The sequence below is a fragment of the Papaver somniferum genome, unplaced genomic scaffold, assembly GCF_003573695.1.
Source record: "Papaver somniferum cultivar HN1 unplaced genomic scaffold, ASM357369v1 unplaced-scaffold_125, whole genome shotgun sequence".
Classification (NCBI taxonomy): Eukaryota; Viridiplantae; Streptophyta; class Magnoliopsida; order Ranunculales; family Papaveraceae; genus Papaver; species Papaver somniferum.
In genome coordinates, this window is record NW_020621603.1 from 14,149,205 (window position 1) to 14,166,062 (window position 16,858).

At 35.3% G+C, this 16,858-nt stretch overlaps 2 protein-coding genes across 2 annotated transcripts; both read left to right on the forward strand.

The window, feature by feature from the left end:
• The first annotated feature begins 235 nt into the window (after positions 1 to 235).
• On the forward strand, positions 236 to 4,236 carry LOC113331419 (probable prolyl 4-hydroxylase 6). The gene is made up of 7 exons (XM_026578126.1): positions 236 to 788; positions 906 to 963; positions 1,055 to 1,159; positions 2,649 to 2,706; positions 2,794 to 2,969; positions 3,052 to 3,112; positions 3,555 to 4,236. Exons 1-7 carry the CDS (start codon positions 613 to 615, stop codon positions 3,854 to 3,856), a joined length of 936 nt encoding a protein of 311 aa, XP_026433911.1. The 5' UTR covers positions 236 to 612; the 3' UTR covers positions 3,857 to 4,236.
• A 1,190-nt stretch (positions 4,237 to 5,426) lies between these two features.
• On the forward strand, positions 5,427 to 8,123 carry LOC113331153 (probable polygalacturonase At3g15720). The gene is made up of 10 exons (XM_026577907.1): positions 5,427 to 5,471; positions 5,608 to 5,733; positions 6,184 to 6,318; positions 6,406 to 6,561; positions 6,669 to 6,689; positions 6,801 to 7,008; positions 7,100 to 7,181; positions 7,265 to 7,373; positions 7,460 to 7,576; positions 7,673 to 8,123. The coding sequence occupies exons 1-10, from the start codon at positions 5,469 to 5,471 to the stop codon at positions 7,901 to 7,903; spliced, it is 1,188 nt and encodes a 395-aa protein (XP_026433692.1). The 5' UTR covers positions 5,427 to 5,468; the 3' UTR covers positions 7,904 to 8,123.
• The last annotated feature ends 8,735 nt before the right edge of the window (positions 8,124 to 16,858 follow it).

Genomic DNA, 16,858 nt, shown 5'->3' on the forward strand with positions numbered 1-16,858 from the left:
ACTCGTACGTTTGCCGTTACGTACGTTTGACGAATCCCGAATTGCTAACTAGGCTCTAGCCTAGCATTGAGATTAGTGTGTGGCATGCGGGTCCCACCTGTCTGTCTCTCTCGGTGATTTCCGCGGGATATAATCCCGGTAGATGTATCATTTATGCATGACGCAGCACCTTACAACTAGGCGAAGAAAATTCTGAAAAGACAATATGCCCCACCGACCCTGTCAAGGATCAATATAGACGACGACGACGACGACGACGACGACGACGACGAACGCAAAGACTTTTACTCTTTCTTTATCTTTGAACAGACCATGAAACAAAGACTTGGAAAAACTCCACAATTCCAGTGGGCGTCGTCCACATTAATCAAAAACTCTCATCTTCATAGAATCTCACTCAACGGTTCAGATCTACTGGTAACGCAAACAAAACCATAACCAGAATCATAAATGTGTTAGATCTGTCCACGCCCGTGGACTGTACTAATTAAAGGCTGTTGCTTTCTCCATTCTACCTTCTTCTTATTCTTCTCCTGTATTTCTTCCCTCTTTCTCTCGTTGTGTCTAATTTTGTAAGAAAGAAGAATTCTTATTTAGGGTTCTTTACAATAAATGGATTTCTGGGTGTTTTTAGTGTTCATTCTTCTTTCTCTTCTTAATTTCTCTCATTCTGCATATCTCCCTCGTTGGCTTGGTGATAACAAAGATGATGGGTCTCACTTAAAAATGAAAGGAAGCCCTCCTGGTTTCGATCCAACCAGAGTTACTCAACTTTCATGGCGCCCAAGGTTTGATTTTTATTTGTGATTACAGAGATGGGTCTCACTTAAAATTGATTATTATATTTTTTTTCTTTCAAATTTTATTGATTTGGTTTTGTTTTTATGTTTTCCCTGATGATGCAGAGCTTTTTTGTATAAGAATTTTCTGTCTGATGAAGAATGTGACCACCTCATTACTCTGGTGATTATTTTTATCAGAAATTTCCTTTCTTTTATTTGTGGTTTTTGTAATGGCTACTTATATGTATTTTTTTGATTTTGATGAAAAATAGGCAAAGGATAAGCTGGAATTATCAATGGTGGCTGATAATGAATCAGGTAAGAGCGTAAAGAGTGAAGTCAGAACAAGCTCAGGAATGTTTCTCACTAAAGGACAGGTGAGTTTTTTGATTTTATCTCTCAATCTACAATTGTGGTGGTACTAGTTTGAATCATTGTTAGGCGAAAGAAGTATTCCTAGTATTGCATCAATTTGTTTCTATGAGCATTGTTGGATGAATCAATGAACTAATGAAGTATTGAGGTGGTGGTCTTTACCCAAACGGACTGAGTTGTGAAGGTGGCGGGATTAGTTGATTAATGGGGAAGTATCAGTGTTTTTAATTTCCAACTCTAGATGCACCTACTGAGTCACATTGAATGAAGAAAACTACCTTTTTAAATGGTTGATTTGGGGGTATGACATTGTCTTCCTTTATGAATAAACATGAGAATATTCAATTGCAAACTCAACGTTCCCTGAAATCCCATTCTTACATAACAGAAACGTAGTACAAAAACAAGAGGTGTCTTTTCTCTTGGAAATTTTATGGAATTGAGGGATTCATCTTCAGAGTCAGTTTTGCAACACCATACATCTTCATATATCTTATTAAACTTGGTGAAGGCTGCTGCGTATTTTAGTTTAGGGTCTGCTTAAATTCCACTGATACCATACAGGGGCATCCAAATATTCCACTTATTAAATGCTAGCAAGAACTAGAACATGAACTCGTTTGTTAAATATCTGCCGTTTAAATTAGCAATAAGAAATAAGGCTTATTCCTGCTTCTTACTTATGTATCTGTGCTGTGAGACAACTAACATGGCACATACGACTTTTTGGTTCTGGCTTATCATTTGATTTTGCATGTGTTTGTGTTGCATATGTGGATGCCTAGATAAATTTTCACAGAAGCTTTATCATTTTAGACATGACTGGTGAAGAAAGGCCATATTCATTGACCACCTAATGAGGTGATCTTATGGTGGTGTTTTCAGGAGCACACAAGGGCCGCCGAGTATGGACTTGAATGTAAAACTGGGAAAAGAAATCTGTAGTAGATTATTTTCGTATTTTTGTTCCCATCTTTACAGTTCCTACTTTGTTGATAGTCATAACACATTCCTATTATGGACTGCATCTCGGAGTCTTCGGACTCTAGGATTCCATGGCTACGACTTTTGGTATTTTATGGTGTGAATAGTTGGCCAAGTTAGTAAGTTAGATGGCTATAATGGTCCTGTGGGAAGATATTGGAATTTTACCCTTTAGCTCCTCAATTATCCTATGATCATTGGAGTAATGAGGCCAACTTATGTCCACCGTGAGGCTTCCGGGAAACTGATTTTTCCGAACTGTTAGATTGAACTGCAATCTTGTTTACAACCATTATTATATTAGGTGATATCTGGAGTTGTTACATGTTATATCTTGTTATTAACATCTGTCTGTCCTTATTTTATACTTTTTCTGATGCTTCTTTCATTATCTTGTAGTCATCCCCTTGTCTTGTTTTGCCAGTAGCCAAGTTAATGTGCTTGCAGCTTATATGTTTAAAAGCTTAACTTACTTTTCCTTTATTGCTCGCTTTTTGGTATTTGAAGGATGAAGTTGTAAAGAATATTGAGGAAAGAATTGCTGCTTGGTCTTTCCTTCCGGAAGGTAATTCTGGAACACCCTTTTTTGTTTTCTGTTTCCTAATTTGCTTGACTCTTAAAGTTTCAACATTAAGCTTATTATGGTTCTCAGAAAATGGGGAGGCGATGCAAATACTGCACTATGAGAATGGTCAAAAGTACGAGCCACATTACGACTATTTCCATGACAAGGTGAATCAAGAATATGGAGGCCAGCGGATTGCAACTGTACTTATGTACTTGTCTAATGTAGAGAAGGGTGGTGAGACAGTCTTCCCTGACTCAGAGGTAAAAATGAGTTCTATTTTTGAGCAAAGTATGGTTTTTCTCATTTATTGTGTCAGTGACAGAACATTCTTTTTAATTCAAGGCGAAGGCGTCTCAAGTGAAGGACGAGTCTTGGTCTGACTGCGCCAAAAAGGGATATGCAGGTACTGTTGTGAAGCCTTAAGGTTGAAAAAATTGTATACTGTAGTTGAGATCCGCAAACCTATATCTTCTACTTTGTAATTTGTAGATCATTCGTTCAGACCCTTCCATTTGATGGTTGTGACTTTAACGGTCATCAGTGAGATGGTCCTTGATCACCAAGTCCATGGTTATCTTCGTGTGGCCTTGTTCATACATGTTAAAGGTGTTGATTAGCCAAATCATCCTTGTGGTGTTCAAATCATCCAGAGTTCACTGTTCTGGTTGTTTGTATGACGGGTAGAGATAGAGTTCAGTTTTTTAAAAATCAAAGTTACAAACAGGAATCAAACCCATGATGCATATTATATTTCATGAGCCTCGTTTATTGTGCTTGATTCATAACTAGCAAATGCATCGATTGGATAATATACATATACTGACTTTTTGGTGCATACCCAACAGTGAAAACCAGGAAAGGTGACGCATTGTTATTCTTCGGCCTCAACTTAGATACATCACAGGATCCAACAAGCTTACATGGTAGCTGTCCTGTTATCGAAGGTGAGAAATGGTCTGCAACCAAGTGGATCCATGTTAGAGATTTTGATAAACGGACGACAAGAAGCACTGATGCAGGATGCATAGATGAGGACAAACACTGTGAGCAGTGGGCTGCAGTTGGTGAATGTGACAAGAACCCAGTTTATATGGTGGGTACTAAAGATGCCGCTGGATATTGTAGGAAGAGTTGCGGCGTTTGTTGATTCTCAGACTGACAAGAATCTTATTGTCAGGTTCTTGAGTTTTGTTTTCCTTGGTTTACTTATTAGGGCAAGTCATATCAGAGTTGTACTACTTGATGTACATAACAATTGAAATATGAGTTACTGAATATCAGAATCTGGGCGGATCAAACTTCCGGTTAGCCCTTTGGAAGTATAGTAGTGTAGTAGTAATTATAAGTGCAGATATTTCTTGCATCCTCGTATGGAACATGGTGAAGCGTAATAAAATGTTGGGTAATAATGTCGCTGAGGGTAATAATGTAGATGTAATGTCAGCTAAATTCAACTCTGGCTGAGCACTAAGTTGTTGATTTTGGTAGTGCACAAGTTGAAAAGTGGCACCGTCATTTTGGCTTGCAGTTGCATCCCTATTGTAAGTTGGAATCCTAGCCTGGGGTTCCCATTGATAGTAGTATATCGTGAAGTGGTTCCCATTGAATCATTGTAAATAATTGCAAAAACTAAAATAAAATGCGAAGTGAAAAAACTGATCCAGATAACTAGAGTGATTGTATAAGGTTTTAAATGGTTGGTCGTCGTATGATAAAAAATGCTCGGACACTAAAATAAAATTCCTATTTATTGTGGTGCTAACTTTGTAGTCACAATTTTCATGCGCAACAAATGCTTCTCATATACCTCATTTTCTCCCACTCATATCCTTCATTTTTTTTTCTTCCGAATACCAGTTGCAAAATAGTGGTACATGACATTCAGTATGAGACTCACCGGAGGCCTTGAAGGGTTCACAATTTCCGGATGGACGAAAGGCACCGGGAAAATGATTGGGGGATACATAGCTCTTATGGACTAGTTTGTCGGTAATGTCAGTTGACCTCCATTGACCGTCCTCAGCAATTTCAGTTTTGAGCTACACGGAAGTTATTCTAGTTACCAGTTTTGGATTGAACTCATTTGACTATATAACCTAGCATATGTATGGTAAACCTAAAAACTGTTAACGAATTTCCATTTAAAACAATCATATCCCATTTTTGAAATCTTTCGACTTTATAAAAGATCAATTAAATACAGAATTAAAAAGGAAATTAAAGCCAAATCAAGAACACAAATCTCTCCCAATAAATAATAAATGTAGCAACATTAGATTTTATTTACAAAAATATCCTAACCGCATTTTTTTTTATATCTGTTAATTTATCCATAATTTTCGGTTTCCATTTTTACTGTTTTTAATTAGTAGCTAAACGGAAGTTATTCTGGTTACCAGTTTTGGACTAATCTAGCATATATATATATATATATATATATATATATATATGGTAAACCTAAAAACTGTTAAATGAGTTTCCATTTAAAACACCAACATTCCCATTTTAAAATATTCCAATTTTATGAAAAATCAATCAAATATATAATTGAGAAGGAAATAAAAGCTGAATCAAGTAACAATAGATTTTATTACAAATATCTTTACTCTTATTATTATATCCTTAATCATAATTACATATATTTCCATATAATTACGTTCTGATCTTATATATATGAACAGCCGGTATTCAAGTTAGCCATCAAAACCAGTATCATTCTTTTCAGTTTTCAGTTTTATCTCTTCATCTCTTCAGCAGATATGGTGATTATAATCCCTATACCCATCTTAATATTTTATTTTCTTCATTTTTTCTTTTGAGTATCCGAGGAGCGATTTGGACTGTTTTTATTATATTATTATTATGATATCTAACCCTTTCTTTTTTATTTTCTTGTAGGATATTTTGAGGGCTAGTTTAGTTTTGTTCATCGGTATCTATATCGTGTCAGGCTGCGTTGATGCGACCTACTTCAACGTCATGAGATATGGAGCTGTGGGAAACGGCAAGAAAGATGATTCTGAAGTAATTTCCTTCTTCTTTGCCTATATGTGCTAGAATTTATTTTCTTGCATGCATGGCCTCCCTGAAGATTTTAACTTTATTGTTTAGACGTCATTATAAAGGTGTGCAAGTGGCCATGAAGCTAATGCTGTTTTTGCATTCAGATCTCTTGTCTGAGAGGCTGGAAGTTCATAGCGTGTTTGGTGACTAGAAACATAAATGCTTTCTCGTCCCCAGATGCAGAACTAGTTCTCAAAATCAGAAAAGAAAAAATACCACAATTTTTTTTTAGATATCATTCTTTCTTTATATTTTTATACTAGAAAAAATATTTAATTAAACCTCTTTTTTTCACTGAAAATCCTCAAGGAGCTGTATTTTAGCAATATAAAGACAATATTCTGTCAGTTTTTATTATATTTCTATGTGGATTTGGAAAGAAAAATTTATTTAATTTTTTGTCCGATTTAGGCATTTATGAAAGCATGGGAAGATACATGTGGAGCAAAAGAGAAATCAGTCATGGTAATACCTTCAGGAAGAACTTTTCTGGTTAAGCCCATGACCTTCAGTGGTCCATGCAAGTCCGGAAACGTATACATCCAGGTATTTTATTCACTTCGTTTCTACACTCAATTTATCAGATTTCTACAGTTGTTTCAAATTTTCTTATTTACTTGGCTGTAAATGCAGATTTTTGGGAAAGTAATCGCGCCAGAAATGTCATCGTGGAACGATGATGATGCCAAGAGTTGGTTGGTATTCGATTCAATAGACGGACTTACTATCCAAGGACCAGGCCAATTCGACGGTCGAGGTTCATCATGGTGGAAATGCAGAGTGGACCACGTAAATTTTTCATGCATTTCGCTCTTCTGCTTATTTCAAATCAATATCGGCTAGCCAAGTCCCTTTTCCTATTTTACTAACTTTTTATTTTTATTCTTTTTATACAGAAATGTTCTCGTGCACCCACGGTATGTTTTTTAATGCTAAAAATCTGCTTCGGTGTTATCTTCTGTGCTGCGGCAGGTGCTCCAGCACCAAGAAATCTGTCATGACTTTTGTTTTTGTGCATTTCCTTGCAGGCATTTGTGGCCCATAACTGTAATCACCTTAAGATTATTGGTGTGTATTTCGTAGACGCTCCAATGTTTCATATAGTCATAAACGGATGCGACAGGGTTGCAATTTCTAACATCCATATAACCGCACCCGAAGACAGCATGAACACTGATGGTATTCACATCGGAAATTCTAGAAATGTGTATATTGATCACTCCATTATCGCAACAGGTACTATGAGAACCGATACATATGTGCCCGAAAAATTAATATCGTTCAGTCCAGTGTACGTACGTTCTAACGAGTGATTTCTATGCTGTAGGTGATGACTGCATTTCTATTGGGGATAATAGCTCCTATGTCTTTATTAGTAAAATTACATGCGGACCAGGACATGGAATAAGGTATATATGAGACATATATAATTCTCCGTTCTGTCATTTCCTTTTGAAGATGTATACATTTTGGTAATGATTTTTATTTACAGTATTGGAAGTTTAGGAGAAGATAAATCGAGCGCTGCCGTTGAAGTGATACGTGTTAGTAGTTGTAATTTTATAAAGACTATGAATGGGGCGAGAATCAAGACATGGCAGGTAAAAATATTGATCCATGGAAGAAAAAACAGAAAAACCTTTTTACTGATTAGATCTTGCTAACATTTTGTCATCAACTTGTGTAGGGAGGATCTGGTTATGCAAGAGATATCAAGTTTGAAGACATATATTTTGATTCAGTTGATAACCCCATTATCATTGATCAGTATTATTGCAATGGTGATCATAACTGTGAAACTCATGTAAGTCCCCCCATTATCCCCATTTGCATGTTTCATCATGCGAATCTTTTAAACAACTGTCGTCGATCCTTGACACTTGACACCTTTGTTTCATAGAAATCGGCCGTGAAAGTGAGTGACGTGACATTCAAAGGGTTAAGAGGTACCTCAACGAAAGAAGTGGCTATCAATCTGGCTTGCAGTAAAACAGTTGGCTGCACAGACATTACTCTCGAAAGAATTCAAGTGAAGCATGTCAAAAGGGAAAAAGATACAATTTCTAACTGCATCAATGCCCATGGAATTTCTCAAGGTCCTGTTTCTCCACCCGTTCCATGTCTTTCCTAGTGGAGTCCTTGTAACACTTCAATATTGTGTGGTGTGGTTGATAGAGTAAGTATTCCAGCCCCCCTATTGTGTGGTGTGGTTGATAGAGTAAGCATTCCAGCCCCCCTAAGTTTGTAAGAAAAATGGTGGCGTGGTTGATAGACCAAAGTATTGCAACCCCCCAATTTCAATCCAGCATAGTTTTTTTGTTTGCTAGACATTTATATTTTATGTTAAATGAAGGTAAAATGTTTCATTTAACATTATTTCTACGATATTCAATAAAGTTAGTTGTTGGTCTTACTCCTCAGTTATGTTATGTATTTCTCCTATAATAAACAAATGTCAAGTGATCAAAGTTACACAAAGTTATGCACGAGTGATCAACCTAAGTCGGTTGAAAACAATAACCAAATGAAGAGGAAAAATCTTCAAAGGGATTGCATTCAAATCTAAAAAATTAACTTCTGGTTTATGTAATTTATTTAATTATTTTTGTTTTTACTTTGAAATCCGATTCCATTGTACTATTAGACCAATGCAAAAGAAATATATTAGGGAATTAGATTTTTAGGAACCAAAATTGTTAATTACATACAAATGGATTGTGTTGTTTGGTTCAAAAAATTGGCACCAAACTGTCAGAGATGCCCGGGTAACAAAAACAAAAGCCTATATGACATCATATTAAATATTGTGAAGAAGAGATGAAGTTGATGGACATTTTTCTCCGACTTGATTTCATTTAGTTTTCTTGTTACAGATAGACAGACACACACATAATTCGGACTATTTAAAAGAAGATGCAATCGGGGGATATGAATTAATATTTCCATCCAATAGTTTCTGCTAAGGTTTTTTTTAAGGACGGAAATACTAAAATACCCTTTAAAACAAATAAAATCTAAATCAAGCCTAAATATTCCCCACTCCATTTCAAATTCTCTTCTCCTTCGCAGCCGGCTCTTCACTTGAAAACAATTTTTTTTTATATCGCCGATATTGTATTATTGATAAAGACCAAGCCGGAAGCGATGAATATCATGCCGAAGGTAACGAAGACCATGCCAGAAGTGATGAAAACCATGTCGGGGGTGATATATTTTTTTTACATCGCCGACATTGTATTAGTGATGAAGACCATGCCAGAAAATGGTGCCGACGTGCTCGATAAATAACTTACAATGTCGACATTGTAAGTTGGGAGTACCCATTTTCTGTAAGTTTTGTAACATTTGTCGGCATTTTGTATGTTGGAGTACTCATTTTAACCATATTCGTATTACCTCAAAAAAATTCCTTCTAATCTCACCCAAGGGAAGTGATCATGATTTATGTTTATACTAATACTAATCATTATCAAACTAATTTATTAACTTAGCTAATTATAATTAACCATTAAACATGATTAGTGAGGGGTAGATTAGGAATAGTTAAAATACATGGATGGGGGTAACTCTGATTTACTATTTAAATCCCTATTTTGTCTTATTATCATATCCCCAATTGCGCATTCATTTAAAACACTCTATTCTTGTGACTCATACAACCGGTGACTAACGTACACATTAACCGTCACCTGGAAGTTACCATACACACATTTCACACAGATTTATATATGTGTCCTAACACACACACACCCCTACACACACACACCACCACCACCACCAAGTGCAGGGTATATGGAGGACCAAATACACTGAGCTTGAATATGAGCACAGAGAAGTGAGTACTAGATAACTCTTTTGTGAAAATATCAGTTATGTGATCCTGAGTGGAGAGGAGTCGCACATCCAGGGCTTTTGAAGCAACCAATTCTCTGACATAATGAAATGAAATTTCTATATGCTTCATTTTGTTCTGAAAAACAGGATTTGTTGACACCATAAACTGGTACTCTTGGAGTTGTGAAATGCAGTTCATTGAGCAAATATTGAACCCATACCAATTCAGATGTTGCATATGCTAATGCACAACTTCTGCCTATGTACTAGATCTAGAAACAATCTTCCATTTTACGGAGCACCAGAAAATGAGATTTTAACCAAGAAAAACAACCATTCCACTTGTTGAGCGTCTGTCAGTCATGTCACCAGCCCAATCACCATCTGAATATGCCTGCAACTTAAAGAGTGTTTAAACTGTAGGTCGTAGAAAATTGTACCTTGCAAATATATTTTGGCGACTGACCAATCTGCAGAAGTAGGATGTTGCATGTGCTGACTAGCTTTATCAACATCATAAGAAATATCAGGTCTAGTGATTGTTGCATACTGAAGAGCACCAACAGTGCACACAACTCTTCAATTAGGATCTTTACAAGCCTCAGTGTAACATGTTTGGATTGTGATATCCTCACAAACAGACTGAACCTCTGAAGCAAAAAATTCTTGGTTTGGTCTAGAAACACCCATTTTACCTCTTGTAGTCATTGTATGTGTAAGAGCACTGCTCGGTCGAACTCGCAAGCGTTGTTATCTCAAGTTTAATTGTCAAAAATATAAGTCTTGATTTATAGTCTATTTATAGATATGTCTCAGATTATGATAGAATGTGTAGTTGAGCTTTAGACTTCACGGGGTTCACTGATTGAAGATGAAGATCTACTGAGGGGAGATTGGAGGAACTTCATCAACAAAAGGTATGTAGAGAATTGAACCCATCTATCACTTAGAAGTATATTCTATTTTATCTTATATTGAGACTAAGTAGTATAGCTATATATACTTTACATTATACACATTTGATATTTCGAGTTGTGTTTAACTCGTTTATATCTTTCTCGAAATATATATTGGAAAGCTTTTTGCTTTAACTACGTTCATCATTATTCTTGACGAAAGTCAAAAGATGATCATGTGAAAATCGCCTTGTAACATCTTACATGATTTGTGTGAGACAGTCATTTGATGTAGACCTAGAATGTTTCGTATTTATCATTTGATCACTTGAAATTTTTTTATAAGCTAATAGTTTGTGTGAGACACCTATTGTCATCTTCTAAGAATGTTTCAATGATTTAAATGGGAGTTTACAACAATTAACCATTGTCTGGATATAGGTCCGGGAACCAAGTATGCATACCCGTATGCGAACGGTTTTAACTGTCAAATTCCGTGTCTAAAATGTCTTGCATACTTCTATGAGAATATAAACAATTGAACAACTCTATGATTAACACAATTAGATTCATTTGATTATCAATAATCTAGAAGTGTTAAAATGAACATGGTTAATACAAAAGTGTTCATGTGGCTAACTTCGGTTAATTGTTATTGAGCCAACTCAATATACACGTTTAGGTACGGTTACCCATATCTAAATGAAGGTATATTTCATTTGTGTGTGACAAGCGAAGACAATCCAACGGTGGAAAGATATTAACTTGAATCTTAAATCAGGTTTCATCCAACGGTGAATATTGATTGATTTTTCTCAAAGTTATCAAACCCTGATTTGAAGATTATATAAGGGAGAACTCTAGCAACTGGGAAACCTAATCCACACGCCTCATGTGTGATACTAGTTGCGACTAGAGTCGATTCTCATTTAACCTAGGTTTTTCCTAAAACCATTATAGGTTAACGACTTGAAGACTTCATTGGGATTTTGAAGCCAGACCCAACTATTTTCTCTATAGTGGCGTGTTCTGATCTTACTTGTTCTATCGTATTGAGTACTATCTTCTCTAAGATTTGCTCGAGATTTATCTCTGATATGTAAGATATAAAAAGTAATCACAAAGCTCTTCGTCACATTCTTTGTGATTCCACAATAACTTGTTCTAATACCATATAGTTAAGTTATTGTGAGGTGATTTATATTTCTATGCTTTTCTTCGGGAATATAAGACCGCATTATCAATTAGTTCCTGTTCACCTTAATTTATCTAAATACGGAACAAAACTTGGTAGGTATTTCAGTGGGAGACAGATTTATCTATCAAAATATACTTTTCTGTGGGAGACAGATTTGTTTATCAAGTCTTCGACTTTTGGTCGTAGAAACTCTTAGTTGTGGGTGAGATCAGCTAAGGGAATCAAGTGCGTAGATTCCTACTGGGATTCAGAGGCGTAAGGAACGTGATTGTACCTTAATCAGTGTGAGATTGGTTAGGGCTTAACTACATTCCAGTCCGAAGTTAACTTATAGTAGGCTAGAGTATGTAGCGGCTTAATACGATATGATGTTCAAATATGGGCTAGTCCCGGGGGTTTTCTACATTTGCGGTTTCCTCGTTAACAAAACTTCTGGTGTCTGTGTTATTTCTTTTCCGCATTATATTTGTTTATATAATTGAAATATCACAAGTTGTGCGTAGTTCAATCAATTGGTAAATCCAACCTTTGGTTTTTGATTGAAATTGATTGACACTTGAACGTTGGTCTTTTGTACTGTTCAAGTTGTTTCTCATAATAATGAGGCTCACGGATTCTATCTGTTTGATTTGCTGATTACATTGAGAAACAAAGATATAACTCTTGGATATATTTTCCTTGATTGAGTCTGACTGTCTAGTTGATTCTCTTGGAATTATATTGGAGTTAGTCCATACAGATTTCCTAACGAAATATTGGGTGTGGTTGTTAGACCTCCGCTTTTTTAATTGGTATCAGAGCAGGCAAACACGTTTAAGACCTCATAAGTATGTGTTTGTAGCAATATGACTCTATGGATAGTTGTGATATCTCAAACAACATATCACCATTTCATAAACCTTCTGACTTGGTTCAAATCTTTGTTTCTTCTGAGAAATCTATCACGTCTTCTCCATTATACGAAACTATGTATAACTGGGTAACGCGCCTGGATGAACAGTTGGATGATCTTTCAGACGAAAGTGATTCATATGATGGACAAGATGTTGATGAGGAAGTCTCACAATATATCAAGCTTTTTGACTATCTCATAAAGAAAAAGAAGTCAACATTTTTCTCTCGGCTGAGTTTCTGACTCCTCTCTGTCTAGAAAACAGGAAAATGAGAAAACTCTTTAAGGGTTACGATTGTGGGTATAATATCTTAAAATATCTTCTTAAAGATCGTGAAGAAGATGTGCATTCAAAGAATTCTGAATGTGAAAATCTTCGTTGAAATCTCTTTGTGTTGAAAGAAGAATTTGTTGAATCTGTAGCAAGATGTAGCTCTCAACAAAGTTGTTTTATTGACAGAGAAAACGTTTTTCTCTCGCGAGAAAAACAACTGGAGGCTGACCTTTCTACAGCTAAAAACATGGTAAATATGCCGGAAGAAAACTTTAAGAAGTTTAACCTTAGTTCAACAAAATTATCCATTATGCTGGGAGCTTGTAAGAAACATCGTGATACACGAGGTTTGGGCTAGATGCTTCAAGTACTAATAGAAATTTCCAGCAGAAAAAAATTCACTAATGGCAAATGTGAAAAATCACCTTCAGTGGCAAAAGTTTCAATAAACAAGGGTTGTCAACCTCCTACTCATATGAGAACAGGTAATAACATTCCCTTCATAACATTCTTTCGGAAACAAGGGTCATCTTGAGAGGAGATGTCGTTTTCGTTTGCGGAATGAAAATCTTCATAACATTCTTATTTGGATGTCTAAAGAAGTTATCAAACTTGTTCCTCATATTACTGGTCTTAATTGTCCAACCCTCAGACAAGGAAAGTATTGCGGTGAGCCAATTCTTGCATGCAAAGATAACACAAAATCTTTTTACAATTGTAAAAAGAATAGTGTTATAAGGACAATTGACTGTGTTGATGATCCAATGAGTAAGAACAATTCTTCAAACTCTTCTTCGGTGATTGAAGGAAGTTCTGGATCAAAATTATCAATCATTCCTGGATACATTCATATCAATAATCGTGTTTCAGAACTCAAAACCAGTAGATATAGGCTCAAACGTAACATTAAGAAGGCAAGGAAGGAAACAACTTTAGGTATCTCTTGTCCTCCTCTTGTTAATTCTCTTGAGACTAACTCTATTGACTTCCCTGATGATATTCAAGAAAGAAAAATGGGAAATGTCAATATCGTTGATGAGCTATATGCTAGTCAAATTAAAATATGACTACTTACAAATGTGCATCCTCTTTGAGACCGTGTGAGGATGCTCATAATTCTCAAGAAGCTATATTCTTATTGACAAAGTGGTCTTTGTTGTATCTGTTTTTCGGTTTAAAAAAAAAATGATCATCTTACTGCCGAGATCTGTTCCGTTTAATTATTACACGATATAATATAAATGATCATTAACTCTTGAGAAAATTCTCTTTGTTGTTCACTTTGAAAATCTTCGTTCTGTTTTTCCTTAATGATAGTTGACTTGTTGACTATCAACAATTACCTTGTGCTCTATTTCTGAGCTAAGATGTTCTGTCATATTTTTGGAACTTGTTTTTGATGTTATCAAAACATACTTCTAAAAATAGGCTCCATTGGTTCCTTGGTTTTGAACCTGGTTCATAACCACAAATGTACGTGCACCCGACTCTTATCGAACGTAAACGAGTAACCTTAGGATTTCCCTATGAAAATCTCGTAGACCGGTAGGAAATACCATTCAGGAACAATATGAGCTGGAGTGGACATCGGATTAGCAGGTATGTAATAGTATGGATGCCCCAAGACATTAGGATCATAAAAGATCCAAACAGAGAAGAAGATAGCAAAAGCTTCCCACCCTACTAGATCCTTAACATAGAAATAAGGATAAAAGGCAATCTTATCCATTTTAGCATGTACACCTAAAGGATTTTTTGATATATAATGGATTCCTTCTTCTGATATATACTCGTTCTGTAACATCAAGATTTCTTTTGTGATTTTATGGTGTGCACAATAGATGGATGCACAAAAAAAACAAAGTTGAAGAAGGAAAAGTCATTGAGCTTCACTAGAACCCTGTTTTCATTACCTGCTTTCATGCAGTCGACCATGAAAATGATCTTCCAGTTCAGATGTCATCTCAATTGGTTGGAAATCTTCTTCGATATTTTGAGGTTTCGTGGTCAACTTGAAATTGCAACTAAAAATCTTGAGTTTCTGAAGATTGAGATGTAAAAAGCAACTGATGAACTTGTTTCTGTTCGATCCCTGGTTGTTGGTTATGTCTAAAGTTTTTTCTAGTTTTTGTTTTGTCTAAGAAACTTCTTATGAGAATTTATTCTTGTGTTTTAAGAAGGAAAACTAGGGTTTGAAATGGAAAATATTGTGATTACACATAGCTATTGCCAACAATTTTCATCTTACAATGTTTTAGATTTATTTATTTAAATTCTAAGTTATTTGAAAGATGATTTTGCAGTATTAATCTTTATTGGTTTTATATATTTCAAAAAATGTTACGGGATATGTGTATTTACGTCCGTGAACTATGATTGTCCCATATATGTCAAAAGTTAAGTCTATTATATCATTATGAAAATATTGATAAAAGATAGAATGAACTTTAGAATATTTCACAGTATTCTCTGATTCACTTCTATGCGAAAGTATTGTATGGCTCCGTAAGTTTTCTTATGTTGAGCATTTCCTATTATATTAATCATTAAGGTTCCTTTGTGGTTAATTTAATTGAGTTTACTCTATACAAAATCATGTCTCATGTGATTTGTTAGTCTCCAAAGAAATACTTTTTTTCTTGTAAAAGTAAGGTCTCTCTTGTAGTTCTTTTGGGAATGAAATTTTATGGGGGAGACTTCTTAGTTAAACTTGTGCTTTATTGCCAAATCTTTATGGGGAGTGCGGCTGTGGAATATTGTAGCAGTTATCTTGTATCTTTATAAACTCCCTGATAAATACACTAAGTTTCGACTATGTGAAATCATCGAAACAAAGTTGATATGTTCTCTTTTAGTCATGAATAATCTCTTTGAGAATTTCATTATGATCCCGCTAGTTTTCGTACCTTTGCCAATTTATATTGACAAAAAGGGGGAGAATTATTTTGTAGTTCACACTACACACATATGGTTTATGGATCATTATGTAAGGGGGAGTGATTTCATTGTAAGATGAAGGATTGACAAAAGGGGAGTGATACATGTCACCATAGTATTATTTTCAAAGTTATGATACAATTGAACTTTGATGTTGCGTAATAATACTATGACATTGTATAATAATAATTGAGAACACTTGTTTTCTTATTGTTATGGCTACAGATCTTCAACAACTATGATGTTGAGTTGAACACGTTAATCACTGGGGTACTTGGAGTGACGAAGAATTCAAGGAATGTTGAAGAACCAAGGAAATCAAGCATTTGGATGAGAAGCTACAAAGTTTTTTATATTGTAATCCATATGTATTGATAGTTTTGTCACTAAAATTGACAAAAGGGGAGATTGTTAGAGCACTGCTCGGTCGAACTCGCATGCGTTGCTATCTCAAGCTTGTTTTTCAAGTTTAGTTGTCAAAACTATAAGTCTTGATTTCTAGTCTACTTATAGCTATGTCTCGGATTAGGATAAAATGTGTAATTCATCTTTAGAATTCATGGCATTCATCGATTGAAGACGAAAATCTACTGAGGGGAGCTTGGAGGAACTTCATCAACAAAAGGTATGTGGAGATTTGAACTCATTTATCACTCAGAAGTCTATTATATTTTATCTCCTATTGAGACTAAGTCATATAACTATATAGACTTTACATTATACACATTTGATATTTCGAGTTGATTTTAACTCGCTTATATGTTTCTCAAAATATGTGTCGGAAAGCCTTTTGCTTTAACTACGTTCATCATTATTCTTGACGAAAGTCAAAAGATGATCATGTGAACATTTCCTTGTAACATGTTACATGATTTTTGTGAGACAGTCATTTGATGTACACTCGGAATGTTTCGTCTTGATCATTCGATCACTTGAAAATTGCTTATAAGCTAATAGTTTGTGTGAGACATCTATTTTGGTCTTCTAAGAATGTTTCAATGATTGAAATGGGAGTTTAGAATAATTAACCATTATCTGAATATAGCACAGTATAC